The 23,180-nt window shown below is 43.1% G+C and overlaps 1 protein-coding gene and 1 pseudogene across 1 annotated transcript; one reads left to right on the forward strand and one right to left on the reverse strand.

Moving 5' to 3' along the window:
- Window positions 1–10,237: 10,237 nt before the first annotated feature.
- LOC129024063 (ornithine aminotransferase, mitochondrial-like) lies at window positions 10,238–12,837 on the reverse strand (annotated as a pseudogene).
- Window positions 12,838–14,193: 1,356 nt separating this feature from the next.
- On the forward strand, window positions 14,194–22,680 carry LOC129025189 (protein SSX2-like). The gene is made up of 6 exons (XM_054472806.1): window positions 14,194–14,262; window positions 14,700–14,814; window positions 15,370–15,465; window positions 17,308–17,357; window positions 22,099–22,234; window positions 22,634–22,680. The coding sequence occupies exons 1-6, from the start codon at window positions 14,194–14,196 to the stop codon at window positions 22,678–22,680; spliced, it is 513 nt and encodes a 170-aa protein (XP_054328781.1).
- The last annotated feature ends 500 nt before the right edge of the window (window positions 22,681–23,180 follow it).

A 23,180-nucleotide genomic window follows, 5' to 3' on the forward strand; every position in this document is an offset into this window, starting at 1 on the left:
TCAACACTTTTGTGATTTCCTATGCCTATCTTTACTTTCATCTCTTAATCCCATCATCTGAGTAAGCTGAGGATGTATGTCACCTCAGGACCCTGTGATGATTGCACATTGTTTAAACAATATGAAATCTGGGCATCTTGAAAAAAAGAACAGGATAACAGCGATGTTCAGGGAACAAGGGAGACAACCATTAGGTCTGGCTGCCTGAGAGCCGGGTGGAACAGGGCCATATTTCTCTTCTTTCAAAAGCAAATAGGAGAAATATCACTGAATTCTTTTTCTCAGCAAGGAACAGCCCTGAGAAAGAGAATGCGTTCCTAGGGGTAGGTCTCTGAAATGGCTGCTCTGGGAACATCTGTCTTTTACAGTTGTAGATAAGGGATGAAATAAGCCCCGGTCTCCCGTAGCGCTCCCAGGCCTACTAGGAAGAGGAAATTCCCACCTAATAAATTTTGGTCAGACTGGTTGTCTGCTCTCAAACCCTGTCTGCTGATAAGATGTTACCAATGACAATGTGTGCCCGAAACTTCATTAGCAATTTTAATTTCACCCCAGCGCTGTGATCTCGCCCTGCCTCCATTTGCCTTGTAGTATTTTATTACCTTGTGAAGCATGTGATCTCTGTGAACCACACCCTATTTGTACACTCCCTCCCCTTTTGAAAATCACTAATAAAAACTTGCTGGTTTTGCGGCTTGCGGGGGCATCACAGAACCTGCTGACATGTGATGTCTCTCCCAGACACCCAGCTTTAAAATTTCTCTCTTTCGTACGTACTCTTTCCCTTTATTTCTCAGACTGGCCGACACTTAGGGAAAATAGAAAAGGACCCACAAAGAATTATCGGGGGTGGGTTCCCCCAATACAACCCAGTCCTAAAATGCTACTCAAAGACTACAAGAGGTCTCATTCACTTCCCCAATAGTCTTTTGATTTGTTTGGCTGGTAGCCCCTAGGCTTGGGATCTTGGTTCAAAACCATTGTACAAACTAAATTTATTATACTATTGCTAATTATAGCTGGGTGCAGTGGCTCACGCCTGTAATCCCAGCACTTTGGGATGCCAAGGAGGGCGGATCACTTGAGGTCAGGAGTTCAAGACCAGCCTGGCCAACATGGTGAAACCCTGTCTCTACTAAAAAGACAAAAATTAGCAGGGCGTGGTGGTGGGTCCCTGTAATCCCAGCTACTGGGGAGGCTGAGACAGGAGAATCACTTGAACTCAGGAGGTGGAGGTTGCATCGAGCAACCTTGCTCACCGCACTGGCTGGATCGCACCACTGCACTCCAGCCCGGGCGACAGAGCGAGACTCCATCTCAGAAAACAAAAATAAAAACAAAAACTTAATAAATACATTAAGAAACTTTCTTAAAATGCGAAATCCATTTTTATAGACTGATTATTTAAAAGGTAAAGAAAAACAGATCAACATGTTAAGAACACCTATTTCAAACTTAGAGGAGCAGACTTGCTCTGCTTCAGTGCACCCTTGACACTAATGTTCAATTTTTAGAAAAACTGATAAACAATTTCTTTTCAATCCCAACATATCTGATGATATATAAGACTCCCTTCCCAAGGCTCATCCTTCATAAACCCTCAGCAGCTTGCCTAGACACTCCATCATTTTTTTACCCTCAGTCTTAGCTGTATAAATTTTTATTTTTATATTGGACTCCATTCCAAGTACTAACCAAGCCCAACCCTGTTTAACTCCTGAGATGAGACAAGATTTGGCGCATTCTGGGTGGTATGGCCATAGACTATTCTTTATATTAAAACAACCAATCATTTTATTTTAAGATAAAAATGTATTGTCACTCAGGCCACACAAAATTTTGTCATATAAAAATTATTTTTTGTACATTTTGTATATAGAATTACATATACTAAGAACTTTTAATTTTTAGTAACCTTAATTTTTGGTAAAAACCTAGGAAGAAGTTTGGAATTGTTATATATTAACATCTCATGAATACATATTTTATAATCTTTAAAAATATTTTTATAGAACAATTTTCAGTGTGGAACAGGGCATTTTATTAACAGATTCAAATACTTTTTGTCTTTTATAAAACATAAGGGTCAAGAACAAACTTGTATTTATGTTCAGCGATTTGTATCCCATGTTTTCTTAGTTGGAAACGATCCCGGCATTTAGCGAGTACCTATTACTTAATCTAACATAACATAACTTTAATATTTCGTCTTCAAATGGTAAGAGCAAGAGAAAAAAATATTTCAAATTACATGAAAAGTTCACTTATAAACATGTATCTCACATTTACCTCATTTATTCATTTTAACAATTATACCTAGATTACTTATGAAAACTGACATATTAAACAAACCCAGTTGGCCAGGCGCAGTGGCTCACACCTGTAATCCCAGCACTTTGGGAGGCCGAGGTGGGCAGATCGCTCAAGCTCAGGAGTTCAAGACCAGCCTGGCTAACAGGGTGAAACCCCATGTCTACTAAAAACTACAAAAATTATCCAGGCATAGTGGCTCATGCCTGTAATCCCAGTTACTTGGGAGGACGATGCATGAGAATCACTTGAGCCTGGGAGGTGAAGGTTGCAGTGAGCCCAGGTCACACCACTGCACTGCAGCCTGGGTGACAGAGTGAAACACTGTCTCAAAAAAAGAAGAAAAGAGAAAAGACAAGAGAAAAAAGGCAAGACAAGAAAAGAAAGGAAAAGAAAAGAAAAAAGGAGGTTTCATAACCAGGAGAGAGAGAAAGACCCTTCCTAACAAATTCCCAAATAAAACTGAACTCAACTCCCCAACAAATGGCAGTTTGATCCAAGACAGACTCACCAGGGGGAAAACAGGCAACCAGAAAAACAAAAGGCTCAAGGGGGCCAAGTGTGCAGACCTCACGCCATAGTTCCAGAGGTCATTGATACCTCCAAGATGAGTCAGCTTCAGACTCCATTTCTGACACCACAAATATCAAAGTCAAAGACTATGGAGACGAGTCTCCTTTTTAACTACAATATTAAGGATGTTATATTATGTTTGTTTTTGTTTTAAGACAGGGTATTGCTCTGTCGCCTACCCTGGAGTGCAGTGGCACAATCTCACCTCACTGCAACCTCTACCTCCCCGACTCAGCCTCTGGAATAGCTGGGATTACAGGCATGCACCACCACATCCAGCTAATTTTTTGTGTTTTTTGTAAAGACAGGGTTTCATCACATTTTCCAGGCTGGTCACGAACCCCTGGGCTGAAGCGATCTGCCGGCCTTAGCCTTCCAAACGGCTGGGATTACAGGTTGTGAGCCACCATGCCCGGCCATGAATCTCTAAACATTTTATTTGAGAATCATAGAATTGTAATCTGAGGCATACACCCAAACTGGCTAGTCTTTGGTTTGTCCAAAGAACAAGGAGAAAGTTGAGAGTTTTATTAGAAACAGAAATGTTACCTATATTTTTCAAAGCAAGTCCATTGGCACCAGAGAGGCTTTCAGGAGCTGGAAGCTCTGATTGGTGAGTGCGGACAACAGGTAAAACAAGCCTTAGAGTCATTGCAGGTTGTTTCAGCAGTTACTAGGTAAAAGTGGTCTTAGGGTGGCAGCAGGCCATTTCAGCCACCAGCCTTATGGAAAATTCAATTATTGGGGCAGGTGCAATGTGCCCTGAGTGCTTTTTCTCCTGGCCACTCAACTCTGACATAGTTATGGATGTCGAAAATGACTCAATTCTGGTGGGTTGTGGTGGAGCACACCTGTAATCCCAGCACGCTGGGAGGCCAAAGCGGACAGTTGGCTTGAGGTCAGGAGTTCGAGACCAGCCTGGTCAACATGGCAAGACCCTTACTCTAGTAAAAATACAAAATTAGTCGGGTGTGGTGGCACATGACTGTAGTCTCAGCTACTCGGGAGGCTGAGGCAGGAGAATAGTTTCAACCCAGGAAGCTGAGGTTTCAGTGAGCCGAGATCATGCACTGCACTCCAGCCTAGGTGACACGGGGGAAAAAAAAAAAAAGAATGACTCAAGTCACATAATCAGCTTTCACAATGGTTAAAGCAGAGTCCTGCTTAGCAATGCACAAAAGTACTCCTTTGTGAGCCATTCATTTTACTGCTGTTGACTTTCTTGCTTATGCTTTCCGACAGAGACACTCTCCTTTGACCAAGCTTGAGTCGGGCTCCTCTGAGTCCTGTTTCTGACTAGGTCCCAACCTCGGGCTCTGTCCTTCATCCAGGAACTCTGCCCATTTAGCCTGTTTCAGCAAAAATCCTGTTAAGTCAGTTTAGCCAGAATCCCCCTGCACCTGAGTTTTCCTCTAAAGAATTTCCCATCTTCTGACCCCCGGCTCCTACTCCCTGACTACAAATCCCCACTTGTCCTTGGTGGAGTTGAAGTCGATCCCAATATCACTCTCCCACTGCAAGACCCCATTGCGGCGGTCCCTGTGGCTATCACAGTAGTCCCCCCTCTGAGTAAAATCGTCCTTACGATCTTTTTTTTTATTTTCAGAGACAAAGTCTCACTCTGTAACTCAGGCTGGCGTGCAGTGACACAATCCTAGCTCACTGCAGCCTCAAACTCCAGGGCCCAAGTAATCTTCCTGCCCCAGCCTCCCGAGTAGCTGGGACTACAGGTACGCACCACCAAATCCAGCTATCTTTTCTTTAATTCTCTGCAGACCCAGGAACTTGATATGCCCGTCTACATTTTTGTACTTTTTGTAGAGACAGGGTTTCGCTATGTTGCCCAGGCTGGTCTTGAATTCCTGGGCTCAACCAATCCTCTTGCCTCTGGCTCCCAAAGTGCTGGGATTACAGGCATCAGCCACTGCAGCTGGCCCTTCCTTACAGTCTTCAATAAGTGCAATAAATACTTGTTTGCTTTAACATTTCCCTGTGTCTTCAGTCTCCTGAAGTGTTATATGCCTGACATTTCCTTACTCCACCCGATATAAAAAAATCCTTTCTTTTGCAGGGCGCAGTGGATTACCCTTACAATCCCAGCATATTGGGAGGCCAAGGCAGGCAGATCACTTCAGGTCAGGAGTTCAAGATCTGCCTGGCCAACATGGCAAAACCCCATCTCTACTAAAAGTACAAAAATTAGCCGGATGTGGTGCTGTGTGCCTGAAGCCCTAGCTACTCAGGTGGCTGAGGAGGAGAATCGCTTGAAACTGGGAGGCAGAAGTTGCAGTGAGCCGAGATCATGCCACTGCACTCCAGCCTAAGTAACAAAGCGAGACTCTGTCTCAAAAAAAGAAAAAAAATTCCTTTTGTTCAACACTTTGGAGTTATTACACCTTTGTATCCTTGCCTCCAGTGTGGTGTTTGAGAGATCCGATGAAGGTTTAAATATTTTTCCTTTTTATGTAACCCGCTATTTCTCTCTGATCATTTTAAAAATATTTTTCTTTGTCTTTCACAATTTTTCATTTCACTGTTCCTGTGTGTGTGTATGCGTGTGTGTATGATGATCCCTTTAAATGTTAAGACGTTCGTCTAAATCTGAGAAATTCTCATTCATTACTTTTTTAAGTACACTCTCCTTTTTAATGACTATATTCTCTTCTTATAAGGCTACTATTAGATGTGTTTTGACATTTATTTTTCTATCCTCCCTATTAATTAACTTTTTTTCATTTACTTTATCTCTATCCATTACAGATTACTTTTATGAATTCTATACACTCATTTCCTCAGCTCAGTAATTGCTTTTTCAACTATATCAGTTTTAATACCCAACCTATTCCACTGAATTATTTATTTGAGCAGTTAATGTCTTCATATCCAATCTATCCAATAGGTTTTCTTTTTATTTATTTATTTGAGACAGAGTCCTGCTCTTTCGCCCAGGCTGGAGTGCAGTGACTCGATCTTGGCTCACTGCAGCTCTGCCTCCTAAGTCCAAGCAACTCTACTGCCTCAGCCCCTTGAGTAGCTGGGACCACAGGCATGTGACACTTTGCCAGGCGAATTTTTGTATTTTTAGTAGAGATGGGGTTTCACCACGTTGGCCAGGCTGGTCTTGAACTCCTGACCTCAGGTGAGCTGCCCGCCTCAGCCTCTCAAAGTGCTGGGATTACAGGTGTGAGCCACAGTGCCCGGCCATTTTTTTTAAAAGCCAGTTTCACTATTGTTGCCCAGGCTGAAGTAGAATAGTGTGATCTCACCTCACTGCAACCTCTGCCTTCCAGGTTCAAGTGATTCTCCTGCCCCAGCCTCCTGAGTAGCTGGGGTTACAGGCGTGCACCACCACACTGGGCTAATTTTTGTATTTTCAGTAGAGACGGGGTTTCACCATGTTGGCCAGGCTGGTCTCAAACTCCTGACCTCAGGTGATCTGCCTGCCTTGGCCTCCCAAAGTGCTGGGATTAAAGGTGTGAGCCATGGCACCAGGCCCATTCTTTCTATTCTCTACCTCTGGAACTTCCTTCTTTTTTTTTTTTTTTTTTTTGAGACAGAGTCTCGCTCTGTTGCCCAGGTTGGAGTGCAGTGGTACAATCTCGGCTCACTGCAACCTCCGCCTCCCAGGTCCTAGTGATCCTCCTGCCTCAGCACCACTAGTAGCTAGGATTACAGACATGCACAATCCTGCCTGGCTAATTTTTGTATTTTTAGTAGAGACGGGGTTTCACCACATTGGCCTGGCTGGTCTCAGGCTCGTGACCTCAGGTGATCCGCCCACCTCGGCCTCCCAAAGTGCTGGGATTACAGGCGTGAGCCACTGCGCCTGGCCTATGTTTGGAACTTCTATTGGATGAACGTTGAAACTTCTGGGATCTATTCTCCATTTCCTTTATTATTTTCATTTCATACTTTCTATTTTGTAATCCTTTCCTGCTATATGGTGAAGTAGTGCCATGCCTGGACACATTTTTTCAATGGGTTGTTCCAGTTTCTCTTACTGATATGCAAAAGCTTTGTTGTATATTAGAGATGGTTACTGTTAACTTATTGCGGATGCTTCACCATTTTCCCCAAAATTTGCCTTTTTAAACAGCTGTTTATGGTGTCTTTTGACTTAGATGATACTTTAATTTTTACATCTTTAACTATGTCAGATTCACTGTTCATAGCCTTGGGGTAATGTCAGGAAGTGCCTATGCCAACTCAAGGTGTTTTACACTGTAATATTTTCCTAAATTGTCATCTAGTTCTTTATGACTTCACGTTTTCACATTTAAGTCACTGAATTTTCAGAAGTTATTATTTTAAGTGGTTTAAAGTAAGGATTTAATCTTTATTTTTTGAAATGGATACACACTTGTCAAGCAATCATTTATTATACAACTCATCTGTTGCCCACTGTTTGGAAATGCATGCTGAAGTTTACATATAAATTAGTCTGTTTCTTGACTTTCTACTTTGTTTCACTAATAAATGTTTTTGTGTCTATTCATCTTTGATTGCTGCTGTAACAAATTTTCAATAGCTTAGACAACACTGGGTGCGGTTGCTCACTCCTGTAATCCCAGCACTTTCGGGAGGCTGAGACAGGCGGATCACTTGAGGTCAGGAGTGGAGACCAGCCTGGCCAACATGACGAAACCCCATCTCTACTTAAAATACAAAAATTAGCCAGGTGTGGTGGCACACAGCTGAAATCCCAGCTACTCGGGAGGCTGAGACAGGAGAATCACTTGAACCCGGGAGGCAGAGGCTGCGGTGAGCCGAGATCACCCAACTGTGCTCCAGCTTGGGCAACACAAGTCAGACTGCATCTGAAAATACATATATGTAGCTATGACAATTTTTGGAATAGAAGAATAAGGTGGGAGGAATGGCTCTACCATATTTCAATACTTCTTATATAGCTACAGGAATCAGACCGTGTAGTACTGGGAGAAGAATAAACACATAGATCACTGGAACAAAATAGAGAAACTAGAAATAGCCCCACACTGATTTTTTACAAAGAGACAAAAAGAAGGAAGGATCGTCTGCTTAACAAATGGTGCTAGAGCAGTTGCAGAGCCATAAGCCAATAAAAACATGACCAAATCTTCATACTTTATACAAAAAAAAACTCAAGTGGATAATAGATTTAAATCTAAAATATAAAACTAAGAAAAAAACTTTTACAAGAAAGCATCGGAGAAACATCTGAGATCTAGGGCATAGTGAAGGGTTCAAAAAGCATAATCCATAAGGAAAACAAATAAATTAGATTTCACCCAATTTAAAACTTGTGCTCTGCAAGATACCCTGTTAAAAGGATGGAAAAACAGGATCTTGACTAGGAGAAAATATTTGCAAACCACATATCTAAGAAAGGACTCACATCCAGAATATATAATGGATATGTATAGTACTCTCAAAACTCAACGGTAGGCTGAGCGTGGTGGCTCAGGCTTGTAACCCCAGCATTTTGAAAGGTTGAGGTGGATGGAGGGCAGATCCCTTGAGGCCAGGAGTTCAAGAACAGCCTGGGCAATGTGGCAAAACCCCATCTCTACTAAAAATACAAAACTTAGACAGGCATGATGACGCGTGCCCGTAATCCCAGCAACTCAGGAGGCTGAGGCATGAGAATTGCTTGAATCTGGGAGGCAGAAGTTGGAGTGAGCCAAGATCGTGCCACTGCACTCCAGCCTGGGTAACAGAGCGAGACTCTGTCTCAAAAAAAATAATTAAAAAAACCCTCAATGGTAAAAATTACAAACAAATAGTCCAATTAGAAAATCATGAAAAGATATGAACATACATTTCACTGAAGAGGAAATAAGCAAATAAGCACATGAAAAGATGTTCAGCACTAATTTGCTTCACTAGATGCAAATTAAGACCACGATGAGGTATCACTACACACTTATTACAACAGCTAAAATAAAAGGCATAGTGACAACACCAAATGGTGACAAGGAGGCAAAGAAACTGGACACTTCATTTAGTGCTGCTGGGAAGGTAAAATCTTACAGCCACTCTGGAAAGCAGTTTGGTAGTTTCTTATAAAACTAAACATGCAATGACCATACAATTCAACAATTACACTTCAGATAAGTTAAAATGTATGCCCATCCAGAAACTTGTACACAATTGTTCATAGCAGCTTTACTTGTAATAGCCAAAAGCTGGAAATAATCAATATGTCCTACAATAAGCGAATGGTAGAACTGTGGTACATCCACACCATGGAATACTACTCAGTAATAAAAATGAACTATTTACTGGGCCCAGTGGCTCCCATAGGTAATCTCAGCACTTTGGGAGGCCGAGGCAGGCGGATCACGACATCAGGAGTTCGAAACCAGACTTGCCAATATGTTGAAACCCCGTCTCTACGACTAATACAAAAATTACCAGGGTGTGGTGGCGCACGCCTGTAGTCACAGCTACTTGGGAGGCTGAGGCAGGAAAATCACTTGAACCCAGGAGGCAGAGGTGGCAGTGAGCTGAGATCATGCCACTGGACTCCAGCCTGGGCAACAGAACGAGACTCTTGTCTCAACAACAACAACAACAACAATGAACTATTGATACACAAATATTAATATCTTGGAGGAATCTCCATGGAATTATGCTGAGTGAAATAAGCCCCTAAAATGTTATATACTACAAGATTTCATTTGTACAGCATTCTAGAAAAGACAAAATTGTGGAAATGAAAAACAGATTAGTGGTTGCCAGGGGTTAGGGATGGTGGATGGGAGGAGAGTGAGTATTACTAAAAATGAGTAGCACAAGGGATAGTATTGTGGTGATGGAAAGGTTCTGTACCTTTTTTTTTTTCCCAAGAGGGATTCTCAGTCTGTCACCTAGGCTGGAATGCAGTGGCACAACCTCGGCTCACTGCAACATCTGCCTCCCAGGTTCAAGTGATTCTCCTGTCTCGGCCTCCCATGTAGCTAGGACTACAGGCACCCACCACCTCACCTAGCTAATTTTTGTATTTTTAGTAGAGACCGGGTTTCTCCATGTTGGCCAGGCTGGGCTTGAACTCCTGACCTCAAGTGATCTGCCCACCTCACCCTCCCAAAATGCTGGGATTACAAGCATGAACCACTGCACCTGGCCATGTTCTGCACATCAAAACACTTTCACTGAATATAGATGCCTTTACATTCTCTTACGTCACAAAGCAAAAGGCAGCTTCATAAACGTTGTTCAATTATGTATCTACTGAAAAAAGAAACATATATTCCAGAAAAAGGTTTTGAAGACACATGGGAGTGGAATGTGCCTGCATTAAGAGCAGAGCTTTTACAGGACTACCTGTCTCCAGCCTGCTCCCAGGGACCACTGAAAACAGCTGCTACACTCAGAACGACAAGATGGTCTTGTTAATGATTTCAATGGACTCTCGAATCTCATCGTCCTTGACCATGATCAGAGGCAAAACCTGATGATGGCACCATGGGTTGGCTTGGCCAGAAGTCCATAATCTCAAAGTCATAGACACATCTTCCAAGCATCACAATCTTTGGATTCTTTAATAACAAAAGCATTTAATAGTTCTTTTCCTCCTGGGCACAGTGGCTCACACCTGTAATCCCAACATTTTGGGAGGCCAAGGCAGATGCATCACCTGAGGTCAGGAGTTTGAGACCAGCCTGGCCAATATGGTCTAACCCTGTCTCTACTAAAAATACAAAAATTAGTTGGGAATAGGGGCATGTGCCTGTAATCCCAGCTACTCAGGAGGCTGAGGCAGGAGAATCGCTTGAACCCAGAAGGCAGATGTTGCAGTGAGCCAAGATCGTGCCATTGCACTCCAGCCTGGGCAACTAGAGTGAACCTCTGACTCAAATAAATAAATTAATTAATTAAATAATTATTTTCCTCTTACAGCAATTACAACATCAGAAGGTAGCTTTATACATTCATTTCTCAAGATAACACCCATTTTTTTTTTCTGAATTTTCACCAAGGTTTTCTTCTTCTAAACCCTCAAGGGCTGTGATGGCCACTCGGCAGCCTAGTGGATTGCCACCATATGTGGACCCATGTTCCCCTGGCTTAATGGTCAGTATTATGTCATCGTCCCACAGCACCGCAAACACAGAGTATCAGCCCCCAGAAAAGGCCTTTCCAAGGAGGGCTATACCAGATCTGACATTTTCATGATCAACAGCCAGCCATCTACCAGTTCTGGCCTATCCTATCTGCATTTCATCAGCAATGAACAGAACCAAGCTGGGAGCACGAGATGTGATAAGGGTAAGTTAAAGTACCAGAAAGCTTACTGTTCTTATGGAGATTCAGCTGGTCTTTCTGTATGTATGTATGTATGTGTATATGTGTTTATTTATTTATTTATTGACAGTCTTCCTCTGTCGCCCAAGCTGTAGTGCAGTGGTGTGATCTCAGATCAATGCAACCTCTGCTTCCCGGGTTCAAGTCATTGAGTGAGCCCAGGAGGTCAAGACCAGCCTGGGAAACATAGCAAAGGCAGGGTGGTGCATGCCTGTAGTCCCAAAGCCGAGGCGGGAGTATTGCTTGAGCCCAGGAGGTAGAGAACAGCCTGGACAACATAGCAAAACTGTCTCTACTAGAAAAATTAAAAATATTAGTGGGGGCGGGGTGGTGTGAGCCTGTAGTCCCGAGGCCAAGTCCAGAGGATTGCTTGAGCCCGGGAGGTCGAGGCCAGCCTGGCCAACAGAGCAAAACCCCATTTCTACTAACAATGAAAATGACAAAAAAATAGCGTTGGCGGGGTGGCTCACAGCTGTAGTTCTGAGGCCGAGGTGGGAGGATTGCTTGAGCCCAGGACGTCAATACCAGCCTGGCCAACATAGCAAAAGCCTATCTCTCCTCAAAAATAAATAAATAAATAAATAAATAAAAATGAGCAGGGCAGAATGGCACACGCCTGTAGTCCTGAGTCCAAGGTGGAAGCATCACTTTAGCCCAGGAGGTTGAGGCCAGCCTGGGCAACATAGTGAAACCTAGTTTCTACTAAAAAAAAAAAAAAAAAAAAAAAAGGGATAGCCTCGGCAGGGTGGTGCATGCCGGTAGTCCCAAGGCTGTGACAGGAGGATCCCTTGAGCCCAGAGGTTGCGGCCAGCCTTGCCAACATATTGAAACCGTCTCTATTAATAAATCAAAAAACAAAAAGTATTACTGGGGGTGGGGTGGTTCGCGCCTATAGTCCCGAGACCAAGGTGGGAGGATTGGCTAAGGCGGATGTAACCAATACCACAATCACATCCCATAAGTAAATACATTTTCCTCTCTCCAGGGCTACAGGTAAAGGATGGTAATTGTGCGCATCATACTTAGATTCCCTTTCAAAAATATAATCAGAGGTTGGAGGGCCTTGGACTGTTTTTTCAGTTGCAACAGATATAGAAGCCACTGAAGAATGAATGCCACGACTAAGTACAGCAAAGCTCTGCAAATGTGCTAGTTTGGAAAACATTGTGTCTTTCAAGTAGAAAAATCACAGATCGACTATATTTTTCTTCTCACTGTTCAGACTAGAATACAGACGTTTAACTCAAGATCCAGGGACAGTCTTCAGAGACATCAAAATCTCCTGACGGCACCTAAAGACCACCCACTTTAAAGTGTGGCTGGAGGAGGAGACAATAGTCTGAAACGTCACTGCAGATGATAAACCAATCAGGGCAGTTAGTGAACGGCATCTGGCCAATCAGAAGTCAGAAGAGTAGGTGGAACAAGCGAAGCTGATGTCGCTTCTCTCAGTCCAGGCTCCAGGAACAGAACTTTCTCAAAGTGTGGGCGGAGACTCTGATTTTCCCGCCTAAAGCATCCCCTGGGATTGGCTACTTTAAGTTCAGAGTACGCATGCTCTTCCTCTCTCTCTTTTGATTCTTCCACAATCAGTACGCATGCTCTGATTTTCTCTTTTGATTCTTCCAAAATCAGAGTAAGCATGCACTGATTTTCTTTTTTCATTCTTCCTACCCCTCCCCTCCTCCGCGGTGTATTTGTTATCTAGTTTTTATAAGGAGTGTATATGAAGCAGGTCGCCATCTGAAATCCTTCCTGTCAGTTTCTAACTTTTTCAGATATGGGATTTTTCCTAGAAACTCTGTAGTAACTTAAGAAATTTGGGCCGGGCATGGTGGCTCATGCTTCTATTTCCAGCAGTTTTGGAGGCCACAGCTGGTGGATCACTTCAACCCGCGAGGCAGAGGTTGCAGTGAGCCGTAATCATGCGGCTGCATCCCAGCCTGGGCAACACAGCAAGACCCTGTCTCAAAAAAAAAAAAAAAAAAAAAAAAGCTCAATCAAATCTCTCCTCCTGGGCTCAAGCGATCCTCTCGCCTAGGCCTTGGGAGGACAGGTGCGCACAACCCAGCTTCTGCTAATTTTTGTTGTTGTTGTTGTTTTGTTTCGTTTTTTAGTAGAGATGGTTTCCCTGTGTTGGCCAGGCTGGTCTGAACCTCTTGGGCTCAAGCAATCCGCCCAACTTGGCCTCCCAAAGTGCTGGGATGGCACAGGCCTGCGCCACCAACCCCAGCTAATTTTTTGTATTTTTGGTAGACACGGGGGTTCTGCTGTCTTTCCCAGACTGGTCTCGACCTCCTGGGCTCAAGTCCAGGCTGGGCTGGGCACGCCTCAGCCGCCCAATGTGCTGGGATTACAGGCGTGAGCCACCGCTCCTGGCTGAATGCTGCCTCTTGAAAGGTCCCACATTCTCTCTAAGTGTTGGCAGGCTCGTAGTCTCAGAAATTCTAGCTCACTTCCTTCTAAAAATTTACAAATCACCCAGTAATAGCCTCTGAATCCATTCATAGTAGCCATGCTCATTTCTCTTCAACAGAACAGAACCCCCTATCCCTCTGCCTGATCAGATCCATCACCAGAGAGACCGTGTTATCTCTGGGACTCGCTACTCTTCATTTATTGAGTGGGGGTGTCAGAATGCCCCGACTGAATAAAATTACAGTCACGTTCCTGCCTCCCCAACAAGGGTCTGTACATCTTTCAGGGTAAGCCTGGCTCCAGGGAAACTACTAACAAGAGTAGCCAACCCCCTCCTAAAGACTCAAGGCTGCTTTGCCCGTAGGAAATCTGTTATCCCCAATCAATACTTCTCCCAGAGACCCCTGGTTCCCTGTTTTAATCTGACTTCTCCCCATGGCCTTACTCAGGAACAGATAAGCCCTGGATAGAGAAATGCAGCACCTGATTCCAGGTGAGTGAGTGTGGCCGGCCTTCACTGATTTCTCCCTCCACAAGACCAAAGGTCCTGTGGCTGGAAAGTCTCAATCTGTTTCTCTTGCAGGTCAGACTACTCCCGGTGCCATGAACGGAGACAACGACTGTGCAAAGAGAGCTAGGGATGATGCTCAAATGCCAGAGAAAATACAAAAGGTGAGGTGACCTGGAGGGGGCATAGTAGTGACCCAGGGGACAGTGTGGGGTGACCAGATTTCTGAGGAGGGGAGGACAGAGATACTGGAGACAAGGAGCAGGGTCTTGGGGGAGATCTGGACCCTTGGGAGTCTCCCACCCTCGCTCTGTCATCACCTGGCATCCCTGGAGACAAGTCTGTGACCGTGCACTACATTTGGTGACTCTCAGTCCATTCTGGAAGGTGGGAAGAGAGCCAGCCAGCAGCATTAAAGCCCTACTGTGTGGCAGGGGAGAAGCTAGGGAAGGTCCCTCGTGTTCTGTCAGTTAGCCATGACATCAACCAGGATGGAATATCATCCCCACTTCCCAGATCCAGCACACAGGAAGTGGCTCCAGCAGAATGGCAGACATGCCTACCTGAGTACTGCCAGAATTCCTTTTTTATCTTTTCCTAGGCCTTCAATGATATTGCCAAATACTTCTCTAAGAAAGAGTGGGAAAAGATGAAAGCCTCAGAGAAAATCATCTATGTGTATATGAAGAGAAAGTATGAGGCCATGACTAAACTAGGTAACAGAAAGTTCTAGGTACAGACAAGTCTGGGGACACATGAGCATCCCTTTTCCTGCTTTGGCTACTTCTTAGGCTGCAGAAAGTACCCCACATTTTCCTTTTGTGCAGGGAAAAATCACAAGGCAGCTTCTGGGTGCTCTGCTCTTCTGTATTCTGTCAGGGCTGAGGGCAGGGACTGGCCACAGTGGAGCTCATACCTGGATCCTGCACGTTTCTGTCCCTTAGGAGTCTGTTCTGATGAGCCGAACTGTCTCTGTGGCATCCCGGGCCTCCCCCACCCAACCGTCCCCCCCACACACCCACCCTACCTTCCTTCTCTCGGCTTGTCTCTCTCTCTCTGTCTTTTTTTTTTTTTTTTTTTTTGAGTCTGAGTCTCACTCTGTCACCTAGGATACAGTGCAGTAGTGCAATCATAGCTCACTGCAGCCTTGAATTCCTGGCCTCAAGCAATCCTCCAGCCTCAACCTCCCAAAGTGCTGGTACTACAGACATGAGCCACCATGGCAGGCCTAAGCTTGTCTCTTAAGGAATAAACATTTTGCTTCTTACTAGGTTTCAAGGTTACCATTCCAACTTTCATGGGTGACAAAGGGGCCGCAGACTTCCAGGGGAATGATTTTGTTAATGACCGTAACCGTGGGAATCAGGGTGAGTAGATGGGAAGGGGCTGGAAAGGGTCTCCTCAAGCCCAACTACTTTTCAGCTCAGCTACCTGGGAAAGATCCTCAGGCATTTGTTCCCTCATACACATCAGGGCTGAGTGAAAAAAAATTGGATGCAGAAAGTTAACTATGGAGGTCATTCATATAAAATTTTAAAACATGCAAAAGAAGAATACATATTTTTATGGATAATAAGTAAATGGTAAATGTATACAAACATGAATGTGAATAAAAAGCCATCAAATTAAGGTGACTGGCTGTAAGTGGGGGAGGGAGGGAGGGCAGGGATTGCTGAGTGCTGCACACACAGCTTCAGCTGTGACTTGTCGATAGTGTGTTTTGTTTGTTTTTGTTTTTGAGATGAAATTTCTCTCTTGTCGCCCAGGCTGGAGTGCAATAAGGCAATCTCAGCTCACTCCGACTTTCAACTTCCGGGTTCAAGTGATTCTCCTGCCTCAGCCTCCAGAGTAGCTGGGGTTACAGGTGCCCGCCCCCACACCCAGCTAATTTTTTAATTTTTGGTAGAGATGGGGTTTCACCATGTTGGCCAGGCTGGTCTCGAACTTCCTGACCTCAGGTGATCCACCCGCCTCAGCCTCCCAAAGTGCTGGGATTACAAGTATCAGCTACCATGCCCGGCATATTTGTAGTATTTCTCATATTTTGAATAAATAAATCAGACCTAACATAGCTGTGGGGTAATGTTGAGATCCGACTGGACTCAATATTATTCCCCATACTTTTCTGTGTGTTTGAAATATTTCTTTTTAAAGGACTTGTTGTTCTTCCTAAGCACTGTTAATGAATCAAAAGACAGTTAAGAAAATGTTAAAAGTGACAAAAAAAGAAAGAAACTATTAAAACTGTGGATCCGCCAAAAACTTCCAGAGTTTGTTTCATTAACAGCATGTAGGTATTGGATAGGTATCTTAGGAGTGAGGGTGATGAACACATTATGTAATAAAGATCGCTGTTTTTCTGTATTTTATCAAAACCAAATAGTCTTCTCATTCCCAAACAACCCCAATTCTCCATGATGAGCTTGGAAGTGACTTTGAAAGAGTGATCCCTCATCCAACACACAGAGAGCTTTCCCACTTGTCAGTGAGCAGAGATAACATGAGGTGAAAGAAAGACAGGTTCTTGGCTAGACATCTTTGTACATTTCAGGAATATAAAGGGGACATATGTGTTTACTGGCTCTCTTCTACTCTGACAACACAATTATAAGACAAGATCAGAATGTCCAAACCGTCTCCAATAGACCTATAACTCCCCAACTAAACAGGCCAGATTCTTCCAACTCCCACAATAACTGTAAGAGATCTGAAAATCCAGTGCTTAAGTATCTGCCAAGTTTTTGACATTAAAGGAGTGTCTTTATACTGAAAATATTTCAGAGCCACTGGGCTAAATCATCCACCGTGCATCACACATTTAACAGCTTAATTCACATACCATAAGATTCACCCATTTGAAGTGTACAATGACTTTTAGTTGTTGTACATCTTGAGTGAATACAGTTCGGATTCCCAACCAATCAATTTAATTATCTGGGAAAAAGTAAAAGATACGTAATGGAATAAGATGAGACTGTGATGAGGTTTAGTCCCCATGTGATAAAACATGAGATGGAAAATTCTGAATTGATGCCACCGATAAATGAACCAACCATGACCAAACATAATTCAGAAGCGAATCTCAAATAACTCCTCAACAATGAGTGGACTCATAACCTCTGCTGCAGAATGCCCTCATGCAACAGAAGTCTCTCTAGAGTTTGGAAATCTTTACCAACAAAGAAAAATTCTAATGTATTCTCTTTCAGTTGAACGTCCTCAGATGACTTTCGGCAGGCTCCAGGGAATCATCCCGAAGGTGAGTATCTCTCAAATCTAAAGGACCAGAGAACCTTCATCCTTTCATGGATGTGAACACTGGTAAGAGTGGGAGAATACCAAAAATGCCCTCATTGCCTCCTTCTCCCCATATCTATCACAAAATCTGATGTAGCACCAACGGCTTGATAATACTAACAGTTGTGATCCTTATTACTTCTTTGTCTTCATAGTGATGCCAGATACTATTTTAAGCAGTTCACATGGATGAATTTATTTAATCCTTAAGAAGACCTCTGTGACATTGTGTGTGTTATTGTCTCCAAATAATAACGAGTCACACACTTCAGTTGTCATCCATGTAAAAGCCATGTGACTTGGCACAAATCTTCTACGTTCTCTGAGCTCCAGATTCCTGGTCCATGAAACGGGAGTAAAGAATCATAGTTCATGTTTTAGATCATAGTCATCAGCAACATAATAATAAAATGAGGCTATCGGGGTACAGAGATGTTAAAGAATTTTCCTGAGGTGCAGTGGCAGTGATAGTCTAATCCAGAGCTCCAAGCCATTTAAAGCTCATTCATGTTTGCATTTGTTATGAAGTTCGGATGTTGCTCACTAGGGCTTTACCCCATAGGGCCTTCTGGTGCTTCCGTTGACACACCCACTCTCACAACAGGAAGGACCAGCTGGCCTCAGCTCTGTTACTGGGGCCACTCGCATGGCTTAAGAATCGCTTTGACTGAGTGGGCTTCATCCCTGGGATGCAAGGCTGGTTCAATATATGCAAATCAATAAATGTAATCCAGCATATAAACAGAACCAAAGACAAAAACCACATGATTATCTCAATAGATGCAGAAAAGGCCTTTGACAAAATTCAACAACACTTCATGCTAAAAACTCTCAATAAATTAGGTATTGATGGGATGTATCTCAAAATAATAAGAGCTATCTATGACAAACCCACAGCCAATATCATACTGAATGGGCAAGAACTGGAAGCATTCCCTTTGAAAACTGGAACAAGACAGGGATGCCCTCTCTCACCACTCCTATTCAACATAGTGTTGGAAGTTCTGGCCAGGGCAATTAGGCAGGAGAAGGAAATAAAGGGCATTCAATTAGGAAAAGAGGAAGTCAAATTGTCCCTGTTTGCAGATGACATGATTGTATATCTAGAAAACCCCATTGTCTCAACCCAAAATCTCCTTCAGCTGATAAGCAACTTCAGCAAAGTCTCAGGATACAAAATCAATGTACAAAAATCACAAGCATTCTTATACACCAATAACAGACAAACAGAGAGCCAAATCATGAGTGAACTCCCATTCACAATTGCTTCAAAGAGAATAAAATACCTAGGAATCCAACTTACAAGGGATGTGAAGGACCTCTTCAAGGAGAACTACAAACCACTGCTCAATGAAATAAAAGAGGATACAAAGAAATGGAAGAACATTCCATGCTCATGGGTAGGAAGAATCAATATCGTGAAAATGGCCATACTGCCCAAGGTAATTTATAGATTCAATGCCATCCCCATCAAGCTACCAATGACTTTCTTCACAGAATTGGAAAAAACTACTTTAAAGTTCATATGGAACCAAAAAAGAGCCCGCATCGCCAAGTCAATCCTAAGCCAAAAGAACAAAGCTGGAGGCATCACGCTACCTGACTTCAAACTATACTACAAGGCTACAGTAACCAAAACAGCATGGTACTGGTACCAAAACAGAGATATAGATCAATGGAACAGAACAGAGCCCTCAGAAATAATGCCGCATATCTACAACTATCTGTTCTTTGACAAACCTGACAAAAACAAGCAATGGGGAAATGATTCCCTATTTAATAAATGGTGCTGGGAAATCTGGCTAGCCATATGTAGAAAGCTGAAACTGGATCCCTTCCTTATACCTTATAAAAAATTTAATTCAAGATGGATTAAAGACTTAAACGTTAGACCTAAAACCATAAAAACCCTAGAAGAAAACCTAGGCATTACCATTCAGGACATAGGCATGGGCAAGGACTTCATGTCTAAAACACCAAAAGCAATGGCAACAGAAGCCAAAATTGACAAATGGGATCTAATTAAACTAAAGAGCTTCTGCACAGCAAAAGAAACTACCATCAGAGGGAACAGGCAACCTACAAAATGGGAGAAAATTTTCGCAACCTACTCATCTGACAAAGGGCTAATATCAAGAATCTACAATGAACTCAAACAAATTTACAAGAAAAAAACAAACAACCCCATCAAAAAGTGGGTGAAGGATATGAACAGACACTTCTCAAAAGAAGACATTTATGCAGCCAAAAGACACATGAAAAAATGCTCATCATCACTGGCCATCAGAGAAATGCAAATCAAAACCACAATGAGATACCATCTCACACCAGTTAGAATGGCAATCATTAAAAAGTCAGGAAACAACAGGTGCTGGAGAGGATGTGGAGAAATAGGAACACTTTTACACTGTTGGTGGGACTGTAAACTAGTTCAACCATCGTGGAAGTCAGTGTGGCGATTCCTCAGGGATCTAGAACTAGAAATACCATTTGACCCAGCCATCCCATTACTGGGTATATACCCAAAGGACTATAAATCATGCTGCTATAAAGACACATGTACACGTATGTTTACTGCGGCACTATTCACAATAGCAAAGACTTGGAACCAACCCAAATGTCCAACAGTGATAGACTGGATTAAGAAAATGTGGCACATATACACCATGGAATACTACGCAGCCATAAAAAATGATGAGTTCATGTCCTTTGTAGGGACATGGATGAAACCGGAAATCAACATTCTCAGTAAACTATCGCAAGAACAAAAAACCAAACACCGCACGTTCTCACTCATAGGTGGGAATTGAACAATGAGAACACATGGACACAGGAAGGGGAACATCACACTCTGGGGACTGTTGTGGGGTGAGGGGAGGGGGGAGGGATAGCTTTAGGAGATATACCTAATGCTAAATGATGAGTTAATGGGTGCAACACACCAGCATGGCACATGTGTACATATGTAACTAACCTGCACATTGTGCACATGTACCCTAAAACTTAAAGCATAATAATAATAAAATTTAAAAAAAAAGAAATAGGGATAATCATACAGGCCCTAACCATTTCATAGGGTTATTGTGGCCCTTAGCCAAGTGACTTTGTGGACTTTCAAGTTGTTCATAAATTGTAAAGTTTTGCTCATAGTCAAAGTAATCCCTTTTGCTTGTAAAATATTTGGCATTTCCAAGCACTGCAAAAACCTCAAAGACATAATCACTATTCCCAAAGAGCTTACCCTGTAGTAGGGGTAATATGAGCATACCCAAGGAACTGTAAATCGAGACATAAGAGAGATGCAAAGCAAGATGCAGGAAGTGATACCATTAGTGTCATTTCTCATTGTAATTATTGCTGTACTCATTTATTTCCCATAGAGATAATAAATTCCTGAATGGTAGAGACCAAAAAAAAAAAAAAAAAAAAAAAGAATCGCTTTGACTGTTGGCCCCTCCCTACTGTGAGCTCCCTGAGGGCTTTGTCTGCACCTGGGGCATCCGGGAAGCCCCCGTCTTAGCCCAGGGGATACCTTGGAGGCCCCTGAATGAGTGACCCCACAACAGCAGATTCAACTCTTGTTTAGAGGGTAAAGGAATCTGGGAGTTGGGTTGCCAGTATGGAGACCGAATTCAAAGAAGGATCATGAAAGGTGTTAATTGTTATTACTACTACATTTAAACAGTGTTTACAAGCTGAGAGAGGGCTTTCCCTTAGCCTATTTTACATGTATTGTTCACTATTTCATAAGTGAGGGGGCTGAATAAAAAGTAGCTTAATGACTGGGCACGGTGGCTCACGACTGTAATCCCAGCAATTTAGGAGGCCGAGGCGGGCAGATCACGAGGTCAAGAGATCAAGACAAACCTGTCCAACATGGTGAAACCTCATCTCTACTAAAAATACAAAACTTAGCGGGGCGTGATAGCACCTGCCTGTAGTCCCAGACACTAGGGAGGCTGAGGCAGGAGGATCGCTTGAATGCGGGAGTTGCATGTTGCAGTGAGCCGAGATTGCGCCACTGCACTCCAGCCTGGCCACAGAGCAAGACTGCATCAAAAAAAAAAAAAATAGCTTTGTCAGTGACACATCCCAATGCAACCAGAATTGTTATGGGTACCACCTCACTTAATTCCACATTCAATGTTGGTGCCTCGGTAGGGTGGTATGCCATATCTGATACTGCTTTGTTTGCTGCCTAGATTAATTTCAGCCAACCATTTATTTCCCTCTCCCTTCCCTGTATTCATCTCCCCACACCATCTTTCCCAGCAGTGTTTTGTCCCCTCTCTATGTCTTTACATTTACTCTCCCAGCAGCTGTCTACAAGCTTATATGGGATCCCTTGTATTTTACAGAACCTCTTCCCTTTGTAGACCTTGTGAATTCTTAGAATGCTACTCTTCTCCAAATCATCTGTATATCACACTCTCAATTGCATGGAGACTTTTGCTGTTTGCAAGAATGTCAGTCTTAAAAGAGTGTGAAGACAAGCATTCTAGCCCTGGAAACCCCATTCATTTCGGCCGTTCCTTTCCCTTCTGACCTCCCCTCCCAGGTTTCTCCTAATTTAGGCAAGTGTAACTCTCCCAGCGTTGTTGAGAACATTGATTAAGGTAATGCATGTGAAGACGCTTTGTAAGCTCTAAAGCACTATAGAAATGTCACTGATACTGTATATCTGTGACCTTCATATTATAAAGATCATGCCCAAGAAGCCAGCAGAGGAAGGAAATGATTCGAAGGGAGCGCCAGAAGCATCTGGCCCACAGAACGATGGGAAACAGCTGTGCCCCCTGGAAAAAGCAAGTACCTCTGAGAAGATTCACAAGAGATCTGGTAAGAGGAAAGAATTCGGGAACAACCCCTCTGGCTTCCCTGGCTATGTTCAGGTGTGTGGACTGGGTGTGTGGCATGGATCCCAGACAAGCCTGGGTCCAGGCTGGGCTGAGGAGCTCGCCCAGCTCCAGATGAGATGTTAGACATGACTTCCAGAGACACAGACTGGAGTTGTCATCCATATAAAAAAACCACGTGACTTGGGGCAAGTCTTCCAAATTTTCTCAGCTCCAGATTCCTAGTCCATAAGATGGAAATAAAGAATCATAGTTCATAAATTGTTTGGAGGCATTAAATTAAATCTAGAAGCCCTGATGACATGAAAGGTGCTCAAGCAATTCTATCTGTGGTAACCTGGGATAATATCTTACTCAGCTCAATGCCTGTTACCCAATACAGGTGTACCTCAGAGATATTGCAGGTTCAGTTCCAGACCACTGCAATAAAGAGAGTCACACACATTTTTTTTTGGTTTCCCAGTGCGTAAAAACACAATGTTTACACTATCCTGTAGTCTAGTAAGTGTGCAATAACATTATGTCTAAAAATGTACATACCTTAATTTTAAAATAATTCATTGTTGAAAAATGCTAACAATCTTCTGAGCTTTCAGTGAGTCACACTCTTTTTGCTGGTGGAGGATCTTGCCTCACTGTTGATGACTGCTGGCTGATCAAGGTGGTGATTGCTGAAGGCTGGAGTGGCCGTGGCAGTTCTTGAAAGAACACAGTGATATTTGCCACATCAATTAGCTCTCCCTTTCATGAAGCATATCTCTGTAATATGTGACGCTATTGGATAGCATTTTACCCACAGTAGAACTTCTTTCAAAGTTGGAGTCAATCCTCTCTAGCTATGAAAGTCCTAGATGGCATCACCTTCCATTAGAAGGCTAGTTTATTCATATTGAAAATCTGTTGCTTAGTGTAGCCACCTTCATTAGTGA

The sequence above is a fragment of the Pongo pygmaeus genome, chromosome X (assembly GCF_028885625.2).
Source record: "Pongo pygmaeus isolate AG05252 chromosome X, NHGRI_mPonPyg2-v2.0_pri, whole genome shotgun sequence".
NCBI lineage: Eukaryota > Metazoa > Chordata > Mammalia > Primates > Hominidae > Pongo > Pongo pygmaeus.

Bases quoted from the DNA above. Each gene is read 5' to 3' on its own strand.
- LOC129025189 (XM_054472806.1), top strand. From the start codon at position 14,194: ATGAACGGAGACAACGACTGTGCAAAGAGAGCTAGGGATGATGCTCAA. The intron at 14,263-14,699 runs GTGAGGTGACCT...ATCTTTTCCTAG, and splicing joins TGCCAGAGAAAATACAAAAG to GCCTTCAATGATATTGCCAA. The intron at 15,466-17,307 runs GTGAGTAGATGG...ATTCTCTTTCAG, and splicing joins CCGTAACCGTGGGAATCAGG to TTGAACGTCCTCAGATGACT.